The following is a 19538-nucleotide window of genomic DNA, read 5'->3' on the forward strand; positions in this document are numbered from 1 at the left end:
ACAAATCTTTTTTTTTTTTTTTTTTCCATTTTATTTTTTATTTTATTACAGAGCCTGGGCCTTTAGATCCACCACTTCTATTGGATGTTACAGCAAGGGCAGCAAGCATCACCTGGCAGCATCCTTTAAAGGCAAATGGCATTATCACACATTATAATATTTACCAAAATGGCCAACTGCATGCTACAGTGCCAGGAACTACGTCTAACTGCACTGTAGAAGACTTGCGTCCTTACAGTCTCTATGTGTTTCAAGTAGAAGGATGCACTTCTAGAGGATGCTCTCTTTCACCCACAACCCCAGAAATACAGACTCTTCCAGATGCCCCTGAGGGTATTCCTGCTCCAGAACTCTATTCTGATACTCCAACTTCTGTGGTTGTATCCTGGCAACCACCTGCTCACCCGAATGGTGTGGTGGAAAACCTTACAATAGAGAGGAGGGTGAAAGGAACAGAACAAATCTCAACTGTGGTGTGTCTCCCTCTCAATCAGTCCATGAGCTACATTGACCAGAGCATTGCTCTGAGCCCTTGGCAGAAGTTTGAGTACAGAGTGCTGATGAGCACCCAGCACGGGAGCACAAACAGCAGTGCCTGGGCAGAAGTTACCACCAGACCTTCAAGACCTGCTGGTGTTCAGCCACCTGATGCAGAAGCATTGGGACCCTACTCAGTCAAGGTAGGAATAATTCTCATTGCCTTATGGCTTTGACATGTTTCCTTGTAGCAGCTGTGTATTTAAGAGAGACATCTACTGGCTGAGCCAACAGACTTCATTGCTGCAGGGGTAGTTGAATAATTAGTGTCTGTGCTTTGGCTCAAAAGCGTTAGATTCCTTTCCATTTGTGTTTTTTCTTTCTTTACACCAGCCTCTGACATTATATTCCAGTACATTTTATTCCTTACACACCTGATGTATTTTCAATATTAAACTTAAATTATTACTTTTAACTCTCTAATCAGATCAGAAAATGACCTACTACCTTCTCCAAATTTTCAAGACTTCATTAAAATGCTAAGAAGTAAAAAAAGATTTTTTTTTTCCTGTAATTAAGTCTTCTGTATAATTATCAGATTTTTTTTTAATGGCTAATGAAGAAAAAATAGCATTTTTATTCTCCTGATTTACAAAAGAGGAGTCTTACAGGACTACGTAGGAAGTTTTCAATTATTCACATCGTTCTGTTGGGAATGAACTCTAGAGGACAGGATAACTACCATTGTTTTGGCTTGCATACAAACTTCATTCAAGGGAAATTAGTGTAACCAAACAAGAGGGATTTTTGTAGCTTAGAAGCCTCTTTTGTGTAAATACACACATGCTTCCATGGATTCAGTCTTGTACTAATGCCAAAAGTATTGGTACAGTAGCTTGCTCACCAGAGCACAAAACAAAGGACATTTGCATAAGATTGAAGTTCATCTGTTAGATTTATTATTTTTTGGTATACATTGTATTTTCAAAAGGTAAACAGAGTAGTGTTACCAATGTAATCTGAATAGTTTGAGGGTATGAATTTCAGCAGTAAACCAATAATGATTTTTTTCCTTTGTTCACACGTAATTTTAAGCTATGATAAAAAAGCTATTCACTATTAGACAAAAAAATCCTGAGCTTATAAAATTATGCTTTAATGTCTAAGGTATTGCATGTTACCTCTGTGTTAATTGCAAATCAGTTCAATATGAGTACAATAGTTACTGTAAGAATTAATAACGATCGACCAGTAGTAATTATGATGAATTGCCAGACTGCTTATTGAAGATTTGGGCAATCTACTTCCAGGACTCTGCCTTCTGTACTTCTGTAGATATATCTTAATATTCCCCACAATTTATAGTAAAGCATTTTTCATGAATTTGCCAGAAGCTGCAATGCTGAGTAAATAGTAGCTCTAGTTCAGTCACATGCTTCCCCACATGTCCACGTTTCACTGTGTGAGCTTTTTTGTGTTGGCTTCAACTCTGAGCACAAAGACTCACTGCAACCTTTGAAGCTCCAGAGTTAATGTGGTGAGAACATAATGATTTTATATCTTACCCCTGTTTTTTTTTTTTTTTTCTCCAAGTGCATTCAACACTCAATCCTAGTTTTAAAAGCCTGTGGGTTATCAGAGATTGTGTCATTCTTTACTGATGTCTTTTCCTGAGATCAGACACACGTGTTCAGTTGTAATTTTATTATATTTTGCTCAACTCTGAGATTGAGTAATCTACCAATACTGAAAGCTAGTTGGGTCATTTATTTCTTCTGAAATCTGAAGTCAGGCAATCCAACTTTCACTCTATTATAATTAAATTTCAATACAGCATTATTTTAAAAATTTCTTTTCCTTTCTTACTGAAGAGTTCAAATGCTTATTTTCCTTCTTTTTCCCCAGCCTGTCATAATATTTAAAACTCTTTAAAGACCTTTAATATCCCAAACTGTGTGAACTCATCTATGAATGGTTAGCCAAACTCAGCGTCACTGCTGCTTGTGTAGTCTCAGACTTGTGTTTTCCATGTGGAGACAAATATTTTTCAGATCTGTTAAGACTGATTTTTGTCAAAGATGCTGAAGCCTGGATGTTTTTATTTCCATGAATAAGTTTTACTGTCATTTTTTATTAATTTTAAATATATAAGTTAAAATGTTCAAAACAGTTTAAGGTGACAGCATTGAATTGGGAAAAGTGACTTATGTATATGCCTCTCCAAATATATTCACTCCTGAGTATCTCTTCTGCTAAATTTTCTCTCTTACTGTACAGAGCATTGTTTTTTTGCTGATATTGACATAAATTCTTGTATTTGTCAAGTACTTTAATTTACTTAATATTGTTCCATTTTTTATTCATCATAAATGATAGAAAGTCAGGAACACTTGGTACAGTTCCTGTGCAGAGAGTATCCCACGGCTGAGATATTACTTCAGTTCGGATTTCTAAGATTCTAAAACTTCTTAAAAATCTTAAAATTTCTTTTGTTTGTCCAGGCCAGCAAGATGTTTATTTAATTTTTTTAGCATTTTTTTTTCTAATAATAAATTATTTCTTCTCACTTTAAAAAAATAAAATGAAGCAAAGCTATAGTTGCAGGAGAGTTCCTTGCACTTCATCACCGACGAGATAATAGACAAGGCTTGCTGCACCCAGCAGTTTTCTCGCCTTCTGCTTGTTTGCAGATGGGAGCACCAGAGGAAGCGACTGGGATTTCATCTTACTTGTCGGTCTTCCTACAGATCTGTCAAATGGATTAGCTTGCTAGAGGTGGTGTTGTTTCCTTCCCTGCATTTTTATGGCAAATTCATGTCAGAGTAGTAGGGCTTGGAGAGCACTCAGAGCTTCACTGTGTCCCTGAGGCTGTCTTGTGTGAATGCTGTGTGCTGGTAAAGTACAAGAAGAACAAGGGAGCACCTGTTCTCAAAATGTTCAGGGATTTTGCCCAAATTCTCTAAAACTAGGGTGGAGATCTGCAAACCCACTGTGTCCCTTCACCCCAGAAATTGCTAGTCGCACAGGCAGAACAACTATGCAGTATTCTGCAAGGATTACCCCTTTGTGGTTGAAATGTTTTCCTGTGTGGAAATAGGATGGATTTCATATGCAATTGCTTTACACTGGAGCCCCTAAGAGTCCTAGAAAGGCTTACTTTCCCTCCTGAGTAGCTCAAGCCCAGCACATCTGCAGTGCATATATCACCTACGTAGTGTTCAAATGAAATTTGTGGAGTCCTTTGTGCTGTACAGTGCTCTTACCTCAGTGTCTACGATGGTAACTCTTAAGAACAGGGTGGAAAACAAGCCATCTCTTTGGGAAGGAGATTTTAATTGCCTCTCGCCCTAGAGAGAGCTGTCCTCCCAGGTTAGAGGAGAAGGTATTGGAAGGGCGCTGTGGGAAAGATTAGCAAGAGGCTCCTTTACCAAGACACGGTCGCAAATCAATAGAGGCTTTCAGCTGTCAGTGCAACCAATCCCTAAACCATGAGTGCAAATATTTACTTCTACTGAAAACAGAGAGAATTTACAAAAAAGAGAAACATATTTCCATTCCTTTATTTAGTCACTGAATCAATAAAAATGATTTGAGGATGTGAAGAATTCAAAGTGCTCCAGGATAGTAGTCACTTGAGTATACAGCTTATTTTCATAGACCAAAGCTTTCATTCTGCAAGGAGGGAAATATCAGCATGGCAGGTCACTCTCAGCATAAACACTTCTGATATGTGTGTGCTCCTTTAACATTTAATTTTAATCAGAATGGACCAATATCTCTCCATAACATTTAACTTGCTTTCCTTTGTGCAACAAAAAGTGTAAGGGTGTCGATGATTTTTAAAGTACCCATTTCTGTGACACCTGCATGATATTTTTTAATATTTGCTGAATTGATAATGTTCATGGTAGCGGAGTATAATGCGCAATAAACTGCTTTTGTGGCTGATTAAATGCCAAAGTGAAGTGGAGGTATTCAGCAACTGCAAAAGCCGTTTATTTAGTATATGCCAATGCCCCGAACATTATTCCTGTTACACAAGATTTGCTATACCCTAATGTACAGAAGTAAAAAAGAAATTGTTTCCTTTTCTTGTGAGGGTTGCAATTGCTGTGCTGCTTCAATCTCACACTTCACACTGATAAGACATTCGCGAATGTAGCTAGGTTGAGTGGCTTGAGAAAGAGACTGGTTTACACAGTGAATAATTATTTAATGGAGTTCTTTGTGTAGGAAAGGCATTATGTGGCTGGGTACACTGAGCGAAATTAACTGTAGTATGCAAATATTCCAACTTTGGCCTTATAACTTTTGGTGGGAGGAATTCCCTTTTCCTGCCAGGGTTCTTCCTTGAAGATTTTGGCCTGGAAAAGGCAGCTGTAGTCTTAATTATTGGCTTAACCAGGGACTTGCTGCCTCATATTGCCTGTATTGCTCCCCCTCACCAATGACTGCCACCAACTGGACCACTGACAGATAAAAAATTGAAGCCATTTCCTGTCTTCCTTCATGTAACTTTTTTTTCAAGATGGAAGTTGGCATGAGTTGTGCATAATCCTGATGTTTCTTTCCAGGGGAAACCTTTTTTCTTTTTTTTTTTCTTTTTTCTTTTTGGTGTTTCTAAAGAGTGTATAAGAGAATTCCATCCTCCTGGTTGGATTGAATAAATACCTCATTGACATATAGTTCTTGTGCTGTGCTATTCCTTCATGATAACATAATTTAAAGAAACTTCCAGCAACTTGATTAGATACAAAATGAGAAAAATAAAAAATTATTATTACTTCTCTCTTAATATATGTTATATATGTTGCCTGTGAGGAATGAAGGGTTGTGGTGATTCTGTGGCACCTAACTGCCATTCTAATTTCTCTTTTTTGTTTGTTTGTTTTGCATATTGATTCAATAATGTCATTGATTTTCCATGGATTGATTATTTTTCTGAAGTATTTCCTCATGAGTTCTCTGACTGAAGAAGGGTTATAGACTTTTTAATTCAATTGTCATTCATGTTTGTTGTTACCCACAGAGATGACAGTCTCTTACTTTGCCATTAACCTGCTATTCTGTTCTTTGTATAGAAGAAACTGAAGCAGAGAAAGCTGCCATTCCATTCTCCAGATTGAACAATGTCATTAGTTTGCTGTCACAATATCTTCAAGAGTTGCCATCTGTACTCTTTCAGTGCAATAGATTATCATTAATTGCAACAGTGATAAACTTTTCTAGTAGCCATTTCTCAAATTTCACTACTAAATTGGATATGCAAGTGAGCAAACACAAATAAACAAGGGTCTATTTTTATAGACATCTTCTGTTCTTCATTAGCCCAGAAGCTGGATAGTGGACTGCTAAATGCCTTTTGTTCTGTAAATAGGGTGGGATTAAAATACACAGGAAAAAGATTTCAGCTGTAAGGAACAGATATCACTGACAGATTTAAAGCAACATACCTTGTAATTACAGTTTGAGTGCCATCCATGAAAAAGAAGGTGTTTTCTTTATACATTTTCCATTTCCCAAAGAATTAGTTATAAGCACGTGTTCTAGAGCTGGGTTTTTTTTGTCTCACACATTAATGTTTGCTGTCCTATGAACTTGATTCTGATTACAGAATGTTGTATGCAGTGCTAAATACTCCAAAGACAATGAAGCTGGTACTAACAGTGAAGTGATCCTTCAGTGTTCCTCCTCTGCAGGTCACTATGTGACAGAGAATGAGGCTGTGAAGAGCCTCCAGGTTTAAACTCCCTGTTGCTATTTCATTCTCCAAACACTTCAATCTGCAGTTAACCCAGAACATAATTTTGAGAGTAGAAACAACCCTGATTCCTAAGCCATGTCTGCTAAAGGGAGGTGCAGTATGCCAAGGTGGTGCCAATTTCTCAGCTTTGTGCTGAGAAAGAGGAAAAAAAAAGGGCTTGGACTTTGATCCTCACCCTTCCAGTTTTATGCAGGTATGCCTGGTGCATCAGGGAAATTGTTTAGGAGCGATCAATCCTTGTGTGAAGATTGCCTTGTAATGCTGCTAAGGTCAGGGGGACCTTGGTTCATTTGACACATAAGTGCTGCTTGAATGACTTAGGATATTCCAACACCCATAGGAACAACCTTAACTTGCACACTTGAGGTTTTCCACATTAGGACTGTGTTTTCTTGCACAGCTTGCTCATTTGGTATAGATTATACAGTGAGGTTTCATCGGCATCGTCCCTCTGCCTTTGATAAAGTGTTGCTGTTTAGGAACACAAATGTTCTTTCATTCTTTTGTTTTTCCCACTATTCAAGCAAAGTTCTAGGAGTTTTTGTAGTAGCAATCTGCTACTGCAAACTTGCAGTCTACTGCATGATACTGCAAACATGCTGTTCTTCTGTGGTAGTCCTTGCTGAAGATGGGTGTAACTCATGTGCAAAGTTTATGAGCAGAGCTGTCAGTGACCTTTCTCAGAATTTGCATTTCCAGTATGATCCTGGCTTTTGATTGAACTCACAAAAATTTCTGTTAAGACAGATAAGAATTTGGGGAGAAATTCTACTCCAGGGTATTTGGGGGGAGCTAGGAGGTTGTCAGAGGACTAGTTCAGTGTCTGGAATGCAAAATTAGCAGGTCTTTGTTTGGAGTTTTGCCTCTTTCTGATATGTGATTTAGTCTGGGATTAAGTCTTTCTATCTCTAAAACTGGAATAATAATATTTGCAATTTGAGACTTACAATGTGCTTTGAGACCAACAGTGAAAAGCTCTCAGTAGTGTATTTATTACATTCTGTTTGTAGAGGTTACAAGCAGTATCTAGGAGAAATGAGAATAAAATTAAGCCAAACACACTGATTTAAAAGCAAACTGTTGAAGTCAGGCCTGAACAGTAAAATAGCTTACATGTGCCAATGCCTCTCCTCAGATAGCTCAGAATTAAGTTGCAGGGTTCCAACTGCTGTCAAAAAAGGAAAAAAATTCCAAGGTTATAACTGTTTAATGGGGGGAAAATGGCTAATTTCTGTCTCTTTAAATTTTGTGGTGGAGAAAATAAGGTCCTTTGATCTTTAAATGAAAGCTTCCAGAGTCATTACATTGAATCAGTTAATCTCTCCCAGTAGTTACCTTATTCTCTCTTCCTCATGGGCATCCTCTTTCATGGTCTCAGTGCTGAGCTTCAAATCAATGAACAAACTGTTACTGCTTCCAACACAGCCTGTCTAGTGAGCTTTCCTGCTTTCATGCATTGCCAAGCTCTTACCTCAAACCTTGGCACGTCCAAGAGGAGAAGAGGTCCAGTAGTGCCACATGTGTGTTAACCAGGCTGGCTCCATCATCTTCATTTATGGGTTCAGGCAGTCCCTTGCCTCTTGACAAGAGATGTTTGTGAGGGATTGCATGTCCTGTCATTCCCAGGTGATGCAGGTAATTCTAAGCAGCTCAAGTGACACAGGAGGGTTAGGGAGTATCCTTGGTCATCCCATTACCTAGTTTAAAAAACTATTAACCAGAACAACAACATAACTTTATATCTTTGTGTGATATATCCATGCCCTGACAAAAATAAGTTGCACTGTGTATGCTGCTGGCTGCGTATACTCTTTGTTCAAAATGGTTTTTATTTCTCCCAGAGAAAAAAAATGTCCCACTGTAAGCCCCACAAAGCGTATCTGTTACTCACAGTATGAGCTACTGTATATGTTAGAGCACAAAAAATGCTGTGAAGTAGCACATGGGAGTTTTTGAAGGTGTTACCAGCTAGTGCACACATAGTTTGAAACTCAAGAGCTGAGGTTATGGAGCAGCCTTTGTTCTCCTGCCATTAATCTGTTCCTTTATGTGAAGGGGTTACAGAGTATGGTGAGTCTTGCTCAAGTTGTGTTAGAGTAATTTTGTAGGTTTAGACATAAAAGTTAGGCATCAAAAATGAAATGTGATTAGAAAACAACTCATCCTCTCTTCCAGGTGCAAAGTGGATGTTTTGAGGCAATTTTATCTTCTGGGAGGGTAGTACCAGGTATTTTCCAACGTATTTGGCATGCATTTTTTTATTAGAAGTCACCTAGCATTAAGCAACAAGAAGGCTTTTTTCACCAATAATAACAGATTTGCTTCACTAATGTTCAGATAAAAGACCTCAAATACGTTATTTTCACTGAGACAGAATTTCAGGATAGGTACCTCATGCATACATGTCCAAGGGTTGTACAGCTTGTGTTCCAGTTTCTGACTTTGTATCACTTACTTTTCTTTGTGTTTACTTCCCTTGTTTCTGGTTGCGTCCCTTGCTCTTGCTCCATTCCCAGGGTGAGAGGCCAAAAAGGCCTTGACACTTTTTATGTGCTGCTCACCAATAACAAAAATATCCCTGTATTGCCAGCACTGTTTTCAGGACAAATCTGAAACAGCCCCATACTAACTCCATTCTACTATGAAGTTAACTCTCCCCAGCCAAAATAGCACATGTACTTAAAAACTTTTTCTGTCTGTGCTAATTATCCATTCTTCTGTTTCCTAAGCTCATCACTAGATCACATTAAATTCAAAAAGAGGGTTCCGCTCAATGTCTGTGAGAATGGTGCAGAATCAATTCCTATCTTGTGTGAAATTTTGCACTGCTTAAATCAGTGGTATTTTCTTTATTTGTTCAAACATGATTTGGGGCCAGAAGCAACAGAAATCTGAATGCAGCATTTGATAATTAGCCAGAGCTAAGCCTTTCCTATGTGGGCACCAATAATCTTGGTTTTGCTGTCTTTACTCAAGATCACCCTGTCTCTAATACTCTGTTTAATAGTATTCCAGAATTTGTTATCAAAATCCTTCAGCTTTCTCCAGCACTTTGCTGCCAGCTTTCTTACAAGTCTGATGGCCTAAGAGGTCCTTCTGTACCTAAAATGCAACATTTTGTAATCCCATTTTTTAAAAAAATTATTTTATAAATCAAGCTTCTCTGTTTCCATGGCTGTGTATAATTGCACATATACATTTTTAAAGATAGTTATTTTGTAGACTGAGAGAATTAAGGAAAAAGTTTGAATTAACTGAAACTAAAGTACTGTGTTTTTACTATCTAACACTTCAGTATTTCCTTTGTGTTACCTAGGTCTTAGACATATACCTAGGTTTTAGGCATATCTAGGTTTTCTCCATTTCTGTCTTCTTTTCTATGTTGGATTCAATCCTTAATTATCTTGTGCCTGGGAGGAAAAGAGACAGCAATTGCTATAGATGAGTGGGTAAATGGCAAGGAAAATAGTCCCAGAGCAAAGCAAATCTCTTATGCTTCCTGCACTGGGATTTCTAGGGAAATGAGTATTGATAGATGCTTTTACACTACCTTTAGGAAACTATGAGATTCTTAACACATGTTAAGTTACATGTCCTTGCCTTGCCAGTCTGAAGACCCCTCTGTCATGGTACCATGGCAAAAAGACTTAAAAATAATTTAAAACATCCTTGCATTTTATAGTGCAATTATTTAAGTGTGATTTCTCAATGGAGCTAGTAAGAATAAAAATATATATATATCTAAATGTGCTATCAAAAAAACCAACAAAAAACCTAAAAAAATCTCAGTTCAGTAAGAGCAAAACCACAGTAAGGGTAGCAGTTTGTGTACGTGTGTGTATATATATAATGTGTGTATAAATCTATAAAAAACCTGACTTCTGTATGTAGCTTCCAATCTTTTTGTGATAAAGTTTTCTCAGTATCATTTTATAGTTCCAAAAATGGAAAATTGTCCCTGTTCTTTGTCTAATACTTACTGGTGGAATATTTAATTAATAATAAAGGGAAAACATGCATATTTTGTCATATGAAGAGTGCAGAAAAATCTGGTTTTTTTATAGGAGCTAATGCAGTTACATCTTTCTGAACATTATGCAACACAAAATAAGATTTGTTTTTACTCTGCCACTGGTAGTCAAGCAGACCAGGTAATACATCGTAAGAAAATAAGTGACAGTCAGTGATACTTACAATTTTTAGTGTCCTTTTGCTATTGCATTTGAACATCACATGAAATTCTTAGTGATGTGGAGCGTCCTGAACTAGTAAAGCAAAAGAATAGATTTTTCAAAGGTTACAACTGTTTCTCTGGACCTCACTAAAATTAAAGATTAGATATCTAACTGATTTCCCTTTAAAAATAAAAGGTCTGTTTTGATGGAAAAGAACACCTTCAGATTCCACTTGTGTCCATCTGTATCATGTTATGTCTGTATTTCTGAAATCTGACCGTAAGAAATCTGTGTTTAATTGTATTTTTTTTCCTTGTCCTTCAGGTCTCCTGGAAGCCTCCTCTGATTCCTAATGGAGAAATCCTTAACTATGAGATTCGCATGCCTGACCCACGCATTGTCATCGCTGGGAACCCTTCATCGAGGCTGAGCCATTTGGTGACCAATCTGATCCCCTACACAAACTACTCGGTCACCGTGATAGCTTGTACTGGAGGTGATGGCTTTCTAGGAGGCTGCACAGAGAGTTTGCCTACAAGAGTGACCACACCCTCGACAGTTCCTCAGAGTGTCAGTCCCTTGTCGGTGACTCCAATCAGTGAATCCTTTATTGCCATCTCCTGGCAGCCACCTCTAAGGCCCAATGGTCCCCATCTGAGGTAAGCTGAGACTGAGAGAGCAGTTTGTTTCTCCTTACCTAAATCTGACTCAGAAAATTCTGAGTGGTGCAGACTTGGTTATGTGATCTCTTAATTTTGGACTTCTTGAAATTCCTCCCTAGGGCTCAGAGAAGAGCCAGTATGATTCAGGGCGAGTGTGTTGTCTGTGCTGGAAGGCTCTGGATCCCAGATCAGGGCTGTCTGAAAAACCAGAAGGACCAAGCACAGGATATTTGCAAGGTTGTAAGTGGTTTGGGCTGCAGCATCAGCCACTGTGGTGATGAGTTCAGACAACAAGTTTCACCAATAAAATAACAGGAAAAAGAAGAAATCTCTGTAAACATGAGTAATTAACACATCCAATATTCTCTATATTCTGAGTTATTCCACATGAAGAGAAAGTGACCATTTGGAAGGATGATGACATGAAATAATCTTCAAAAATTAAGTGATGAATACATTTTAAATGAGACAGCGCATGAGAAAAATTGAAGTGTTAGAAGTGTGATAGCCAAAATAGGAAATGCAAGGAAATGATGGATGTAGTGCACTGGATTTCACCACAGGAGCCAAAGAAAGGAATCTCCTCTGCATTTTTTCTGGAATGATGGGATGGGAATCTTGACTTGAATGTTGAATATTGAGCATGTGTGTGTAGATACACCTTAAAAAATATGGATTTGAGTGCAAAAAGGTTTCTATAGACAAGCATATATATACACAATTAAAAATGTCAAATCTTTGATTCTAGTACTTTAACGTATTGTGAAACATTGTGCATGGAATTCTAGCTCTGTACTCCATATGTTCTGGTTAGTAGCTCTCTTCTAGGTGCACTGATGGGTTCAATAATTATCATGTAATGCCGTTTCAGTTGCGTATGTTATTACAGCACAGTAGCTTGACTTTTTCTTCAGGCTTAATTAGGGCACACTACAGCTGAATGAAATGATGATTGCTCTACAGTCAAATTCAAAGTTTTAGAAAAGCAGCGCCTGTTATTCTGGGGTTAACAACATGACCATTTTACCATAGATTATTGAAGTAATTCAGCACGACCTACATCTGCAGATTTCATTTCTTTCATGGTGTGCCATGCTGCCTTCAACAAGAACAACCACTGAAGCAGCTGCTCTGTACAGCATGATGGAACAAGAAGTCTGCAGCAAGCAGAGTAGCAGCAGCAGCTGCCAGTGGGGGTGATTTACACATGATCGCCACTCAGTGTTCAAAAAGATTTGATGTTTTTCAAGACTCATCTATGAAATATATTGGACAGAATATGCCAGGATGGTTTCCTATAAAGCTGTAATGATCTGTCTTTGGGTTGACACTGATGAACCACTCATGTGAGAGCTGTTCTTGTTATAAAGTCATCTGATTTTTTTCACAGAATGGAGTTTAATTAGCTTTTGCTATTTAATTTCTGAAGTTATAATCTGAACTTCTGCAGTATTTCAGTGCACACTGCTTGCTTTTACCTGTGAAAGATTATTCCCTAAACTAAAGGGAAAAAGTTGTTGGAAGTTATGTCCATACTTGCTAGCTCCTATGGAGCACAGGAAGTATCAGATTTCTTTCATGAGAGCATCTCAGTTGATTCCTGGTTTTGAAGCAACACTAAATCACTGTATGCAGTACCTGTTAAATAAAGGTAATACCCTCTTCATTCAGGGTCTCAAATCTGGGATGGTGTTATCCAGTGTGCCCTTATCAGACTGGAGATGATCATAACTTCAAGTGTCAAGTTACACACAAAGCCATTGGTCAGTCAATTACAAGAGAGTGGTGACCCATACCAAGATATTCTACAGAACAATTAAACATGGAAACATTTTCACAAATGATTCAAAAGATTTAAAATGAGAGTGTTTAAAATCTGCCTGAGTATCCACATACTTTTGTCTGGAATTTAGCAGTAAGCATCTTTCCAGAATGGGAGGCAGGGACAAGATGAAGCAGAGCAGCTCAGCACTTAAAAGAATCAAGTTATGTATTTAAGTGAATATATATGCGTATGACCCTAATTTGCTGGGGTATCAAATTGAAACAATTATTGAAAGAATAAATTAAACAATCCTGTGGAATGTAATAAAGAGTACTAATCCTAAAGATTTTGAACAAATATATCTAATTTTGTTTTCTTTAGAGTGCAGTTTCCTTTGTAATCCCTAGAATAATTAGGAAATGCAAACTATAATATTATCCCCTTTAGTTTGTGTAGGTACTAAGTGATCTAATTTTTGTTAAATTCCATGAAGGCTCTGTATACATGATGATGGAGAGTGTGTGATGCAGCCTGGGTGGAAAGCATGTTTTCCAAATCAGGCAGTCTCATGGCTGACCTGATGAAAGATGGGCTTTGGCTGACCTGCTGTTTGGAACAGAGACAGGAGTACTGCTTCAGATACCAATTAAAAGCAGGATGAAATAGTTTGGTCTTTCAAGCTCACATCATGAATTTCTACCCAAACACAAAGGTACCTTGCTAAGGTCTACAGATGGCTGGAACAGTTAACTCATTCTGTGCCCGTTACCTCCTGTAATTTACACTGTGGTTATTTGCAAACACATGAAGTACAAAGGCACTCTTCAGCTACTACTAATAGTACAATAATAATGGCAGTGCTCTTTGTTTCAGCACATTTTCAAGAAAGAGACATAATCATTTCATGTTCTGGAGCAACCTGTGCTTATCATGCAAGTCTCCATAAGACACTGTTATGGGCTATTTGGACATGATAACATTTCCACTAAGTTTAAAAGTTTAATGTAAATTATTGAATAAAGTAGGTTTTTTCCAGGTGGAAATGCTTCATTTTCCATTTTCAAAGTGTTTCCCTTTTTTTTTTTAAGTAATTGAATGTTTTAAATCACAAAACATTAAAAAGAATGTTTATCTTAGGAAGTTTACAGCTGCAAAAACAAAATAATGTGTGGCTTTAAAAAAACCTGGTTGGGTTATTTTTTTTTGTGTGTGTGTAATAACATTAGTTGAGATAATCCTGGTGTTCTGCTTGTCTTTTGTGTTAGATATGAGCTCCTGAGACGTAAAATCCAGCAACCACTTGCATCAAATCCCCCTGAAGATTTAAATCTGTGGCACAATATTTACTCAGGAACTCAGTGGTTTTATGAAGATAAGGGTCTTAGCAGGTGAGATTACAAAAACTATAAAAAAAAATGCTGGCATTTTGTATAGTGTATGTTTAATAGTTCAAAGTATTTCTTGTGTCTTTATGTAGTGAACATATTAATTATGTAATGAAATATTTTTTGTCATCATCTTTGGTGTTAATCATTTTAATATGCAGGGATTTATTATTAGTGTGTCATTCTTGAGTCATACATTGTTTTGCTTTGAAAAACAAATGAAAATAAAAATCTCATTAAATTTTAGCATCAATATGCTCATGTAATCAAACCATTTAGATTTTTGTGTACAGATGCTGTAGATTTGTGTGTTGTCAAAGTTACAGCACAGGCAGAATGCATGTTTGAGGGAAAGATCTGAAAATTGTTTTCAGCAATGATTTTTACCTGATTTTGTTGTTAGTTTCATCACCATTAAAAGCAAGGTGTTTAGAGTGGGGAAATGGAGTGTGCTCTGTTCCTCAGTGTGTAACAGACCTGCTGTGTGGGGTAGAGCAAGACATTTACTCTTGATCAACCTTAGTTTCTACATCTTGAAGTCACAGCTTTAAGACAAAACACACAAATGAAGAAATTGTAATGGAAGATCAGCATGGATTCTGCATTGGGCTTTTGTAGCTAAAGTCTCAGGAAAACCCTCATGGATGGTTTCAGGGTGTGTGTGTTCTCATCACTGTTGTGCTTTATGAGAACTCCATGTCAATCACTTCCCCTCAAATACCTGTACTTTCCTTCTACTTTTGTTAAAATTGTGTGAGCATCCCTCCTGAGAAGAATGGGAATCAGGAGAACGTGACCTCTGCTCCTGTCAGACACACCTAAGCAAGCTGAGAGCTACTGCCTCCCTCTGGCTTGCTTCTGCCTACTTGCTGAAAGCTGCTGCTCATTTCCATCTGTTGCAATAACTGCTCACAGAGCTGTTCTTTCACCAATCCTGCCCAAGTGTCCATTTCTTTCTCTCAGCCATGCTTGAAAGTCTGCATTGAGTTGCCTTTGCTTTTAGCTTTGCATATTTTAGTGTGTGTGTCAGTTATGTCAGCAATTCAGAGGTGGCAGTACATTCATTGGCACCATGGTATTTTGGATTGAATGAGGTTTGGCAAAAAAAGTGTGCCTAACCCTTGGACACACCTGAACATTTCTCCTGGGGAAGGTTCTGCAACCTGCAGCTATGTTTTTGCAGTTAACAGCTCAGGATAAGTTTGTGGCTGGAATAAAAATGCTGCAGACAGGCTCAAGCACTCAAGCCTCATTTTTCCCAAAAGAAAATTAACATATCAGAATTTATTTTCATTTGTCATACTTTAAGCATATTGCAGAATTAGCGATCTTGTCCGATGGTTTCTTCATTTCTAATAGGCTACGACAAACTCATTTTATTTTCATTGTTAAAAATATGAATTAAAAATTCTCATAAGTAAATTGCAGGACTAAAGTCCTTTCTTTATTTTTATTGTATGTGTGCTACAATGTTCAAGAGAAAGGTAAATGTTTGCAAGTGACAGAAGATGCAGAGAGAGAAATGAGATGTGTTTTTTATATTTTCCCTGTTTGTCAGTGCTTAAAGTTGGAGCCAGTGAATTCCTATTAATTTCCTTTCTTCTCAGTGGGACTGCTAAAGCTTAGCTCTTTTAAAAATCAAGGTGTTACAGTAAAGTATCTAAAATAAACATAAAAAGTAAAGTAAATATACACTGTGAGTGAATATTTTTTGTACTAAAATCTTTAAATATTAGGCATTTATTGTATGCCCCTTTATTGCATCTGAAGTTTATCCTGCTGGAGCTTCAGTGAAAAATTGAACAAGATGATCCTGAGTTTCTGTCTTTGTGCAGTTTTGTGTGAGGCTTTTTGTGAGGAAATTAAATTTGAGCTTATGGAATCCCACTTAAAGTAAATTAATATGCCTTTTGCTATAGGGAAAAAATGATGACATGACAGTCACTTGGTTTACTAAATACACATGTAGTTTTTAATAAATCTGTGTAATTGGAATATGCACAGTTCTGAGCAAAATTACTTTATTAAATGAGTTTGAGCTCCTAGGTACCTTTTTTGGGATGTTTTTGTAGAAGAAGAGTCCTGACTATATGGTGAATCCCTTTTACAAATGATATCCTGCAAGTTAAAATCAATGGGTTTCCCAAAAGAGGAAAAAAGCCTCATTTGATTAAATTCTGATCCAAATTTTGGCAGGTTGCCACTACTGTAATTGCATATTGAATTGAGCTATAATCTCTCAACACCTCAGAAGCTACAACTATGAAGAAGTGAAATAATGTGTTTTATTTTTGTTATCATGTTAATCATGCTGAATAATTTCCACAAAATAGATGCTTCTTATGAAGTCTTCATTGGTGCATCCCATAAAGATGAATTTTTGTGTAGGGGGAGAAGAATCCACAAAACTTTGGCATGGGCAGAAAGTTAACAGAAAATATTTTCTATGTCTGCATTTTTCATTCCATTTAATTATTTTTAAAATGTCCTAGGTACACAACATACGAGTACAAGCTCATAGTGCACAACGAGGTAGGATATACATCAAGTGAAGAAGTGATAGCTACTACATTAGCAGGATTACCAGAGAAAGGAAGCGTCCTCGTTGCACGTGCTGTTAATCACACTGCCGTGGAAGTGGAATGGTCAAAACCAAGTAAGTGTGCTTAGTATTTATTCCAGTAACTAGATGTTAACCTTCCATCACTTACCATGGCCTGCCTTGCTCTCAGAGGAAACACAGTCCTTGCCTTGATTTATAATATACCTAAATGTCCTTGAAAGGAGAGGAAAGAAATAGGGAAAAAAATGTGCACATTTTGCTCTTCCTTCGCCAGGTTCCTATTTATTATATGCTCTTTCTGCAGAATGAGAACAGTGAAAATGAGGAAATAGTTAATGCAAACTCGTGAGACACGTATAAACCAGTACTATATAAAGTCCTGTTGTCATTGTGGCCCATTTCACCCCTTTGTATAAAAATTTACATCTACATTCCATCATGAGAAGGAGAGAAGGATGAGAAGGATGAGAAGATTCCCTTTCTCTTCCTTTATGCTCTGCTCCTTAAAATGAATTTAGCCAATTTCTCTAGTTGGTTTGTTAATACAGCAGTGGGGAATTTCTCCATGACTTAAATGCAAATGATATTGTAAGGACTGGGTGCTGAATTGCAGCAAATGTAGTCTCTTTATTTTATAATTGCATGCCTGAAGTAAGCATGCTTATAAAAACTGACAAATGTAATAGATCTGAAGCAGCTCACTGAAGTTTCATTACCTTAGTAATCTAAACCCCTGACCTTCTAGATGTAGGTAATGCAATCTGGTTTTATTTTCATTTTTATCTTAGAAATTTCCTCCATATATGTTTGTGAATATAGAAGTTAAACACCAAGACAAGGCCAATCATTCTTTGAAAACCTTATCATATTTTATTACTTCCTATCTTGCAAATAAGCGTATTAACTGTTTTGTATTTTGTGTTTTATTCTTTTCCATAATATTAGTTTTCAAATTGTTTTTTTGTTTTCTTTGGGAACTTGGGAACCCTCAAGATAAGTTGCCTTGCTTTCTTTCCCTACTGAAAGTTTCTGACTTCTAAGGATTTAGGTCTTGTATCAGTATCACTTAAAAATAGTGTATAATTCTTGATTAAGGGTTTAGATGAAAAACCCACATATTATTAAGTCTTAAAATTTGCTTTTGGCTTCTATCAGTGCTCTGTCCCAGTGAGCTGAATCCTGCTCAGTAGCACAGTGTGTCATTTCAAGATTTTTGTGTTAGTGCTTACAGTTTTTGTCGTAATTATACTTTTTATCTCGATGCCTAGTGGAAAAGCAGTTGCATTTAGTCAGACCTGAACTTAAACTGCTTGACAAAGGAAAGATAAGATAACTGATGACATCTGAGTTACTAAAATGGAGAAGACTTGCCTGAAATCTGTGCTTATCCATCAGCTCAGACCAGTGAATATCCTTCTCTGTGTAGCCAGAAAATTTTTTTGTGTTTTCTTTCTTTCTCTGGGGAAGTTAATGCTGGGTAAAATACATTTTAGAAAGACATGTGAGGATTTGGGGTTTTTGCCCTGTATGTATAATGCTTCTGAATGTATTACAGCATTTCATGTAGATGATGTGCTCATGCTTGTTCTGAAACAATAACACATAGCGTCTTGCTCTACTGTGAATGGCCAAAATGCCATCTGGGTAAAGCTGAATGTCACTGGAATTTATGGCATAGGCACAAGTCCTTTATTCATGGCTAGAGGAATAAACAGGATTGGAGTGGGCTCTGGGAAGTGGTGTTTGAAGGGAAGGGGCAAATAGGCCTGCATACCACAGTTTGCAGTGAGTTTTACCTGGTTTTTGTTTATTCCATTGTCTTCATGGGGATGTCTAGAGGAAGAAAACTTTCTCCAGTGTTGGATAGGATGATGAACCATTAATGATTTTGACAAATTAGGGAGAGCAGAGTCTGCATCACTCATTCAAAGGGTAAAATTGGAGGTGCTTAATAGAATATTTCCTTTTTTAAAATAAGAGGGTATGTGTAAAATTTAGGTTTCTCTTCACAATGAATGTTGTTGATAAGAAGCTTGCTGACTGGATATTTCCCAGCTGACGTCCCAATGTTTTTCCATTCTTTTCCTAGCATTGCAGGATTTGCAAGGAGATGTTGTTTACTACACCCTCTTCTTGAATTCTTCTGATGAGAGAAGATCTCTGAGGATCCAGGCTGATGTAAACTCTGTAGTCATAGATGATTTGCAGCCCAACACAGAGTATCAGATATTTTCTCAAGTTTTTAACGGAGTCCACAGCATCAACAGTGAAGCTGTGCATGTGACTACCTCAGATGGAGGTTGGTTAGCAGTGAATGCAGCTTGGCTTAAAATCTGAGAATGAAATTGATTTTTGTTAGGGTTGAGATCAGTCATCCTTCCATTATAAAATTTCCGGTATAAAAGGAAAAAGGTCTAAAACGTTAAAATGCTTAAGTGCTGGTTGTCATCATGTGGTAGATCAATAAATGGTCCCACTGAGACAGAAGCAAAAGCTCTAATAGCAGATATTAACCCAGTTTGCTCTCATCTTCTCCTGCATATTCCTGTCTGTGTGCACTATGTTTGGAACTGAGTTCATATCAATAAATGGTGGAATTTAGAAACAATTAATGGGTTTTTTAAAAGATTTGCTCTGTGAAGCGACGTGCTTTTGACATGACAGCTGTACACAGGGCCTTTCCTGAGTCACTAGAAACTCTGGGTGCAAGTTCAGTCTCTAAGAAAATTCTTTATGAGTCATTTCTA

At 37.3% G+C, this 19538-nt stretch overlaps 1 protein-coding gene across 2 annotated transcripts in view; it reads left to right on the plus strand.

Annotated features, from left to right (window-relative positions):
- Positions 1-19538, plus strand: part of USH2A (usherin) — a 368965-nt gene that overhangs the window by 242165 nt on the left and 107262 nt on the right. For both annotated transcript variants that reach the window (XM_033513296.1, XM_033513295.1), the window contains exons 40-44: positions 52-680; positions 10741-11075; positions 14109-14231; positions 16721-16884; positions 18881-19090. In XM_033513296.1, the coding sequence (XP_033369187.1) occupies positions 52-680; positions 10741-11075; positions 14109-14231; positions 16721-16884; positions 18881-19090 (1461 nt within the window). The remainder of the gene's footprint in view (positions 1-51; positions 681-10740; positions 11076-14108; positions 14232-16720; positions 16885-18880; positions 19091-19538) is intronic.

Source organism: Parus major, chromosome 3 (genome assembly GCF_001522545.3).
Source record: "Parus major isolate Abel chromosome 3, Parus_major1.1, whole genome shotgun sequence".
NCBI classification, from domain to species: domain Eukaryota; kingdom Metazoa; phylum Chordata; class Aves; order Passeriformes; family Paridae; genus Parus; species Parus major.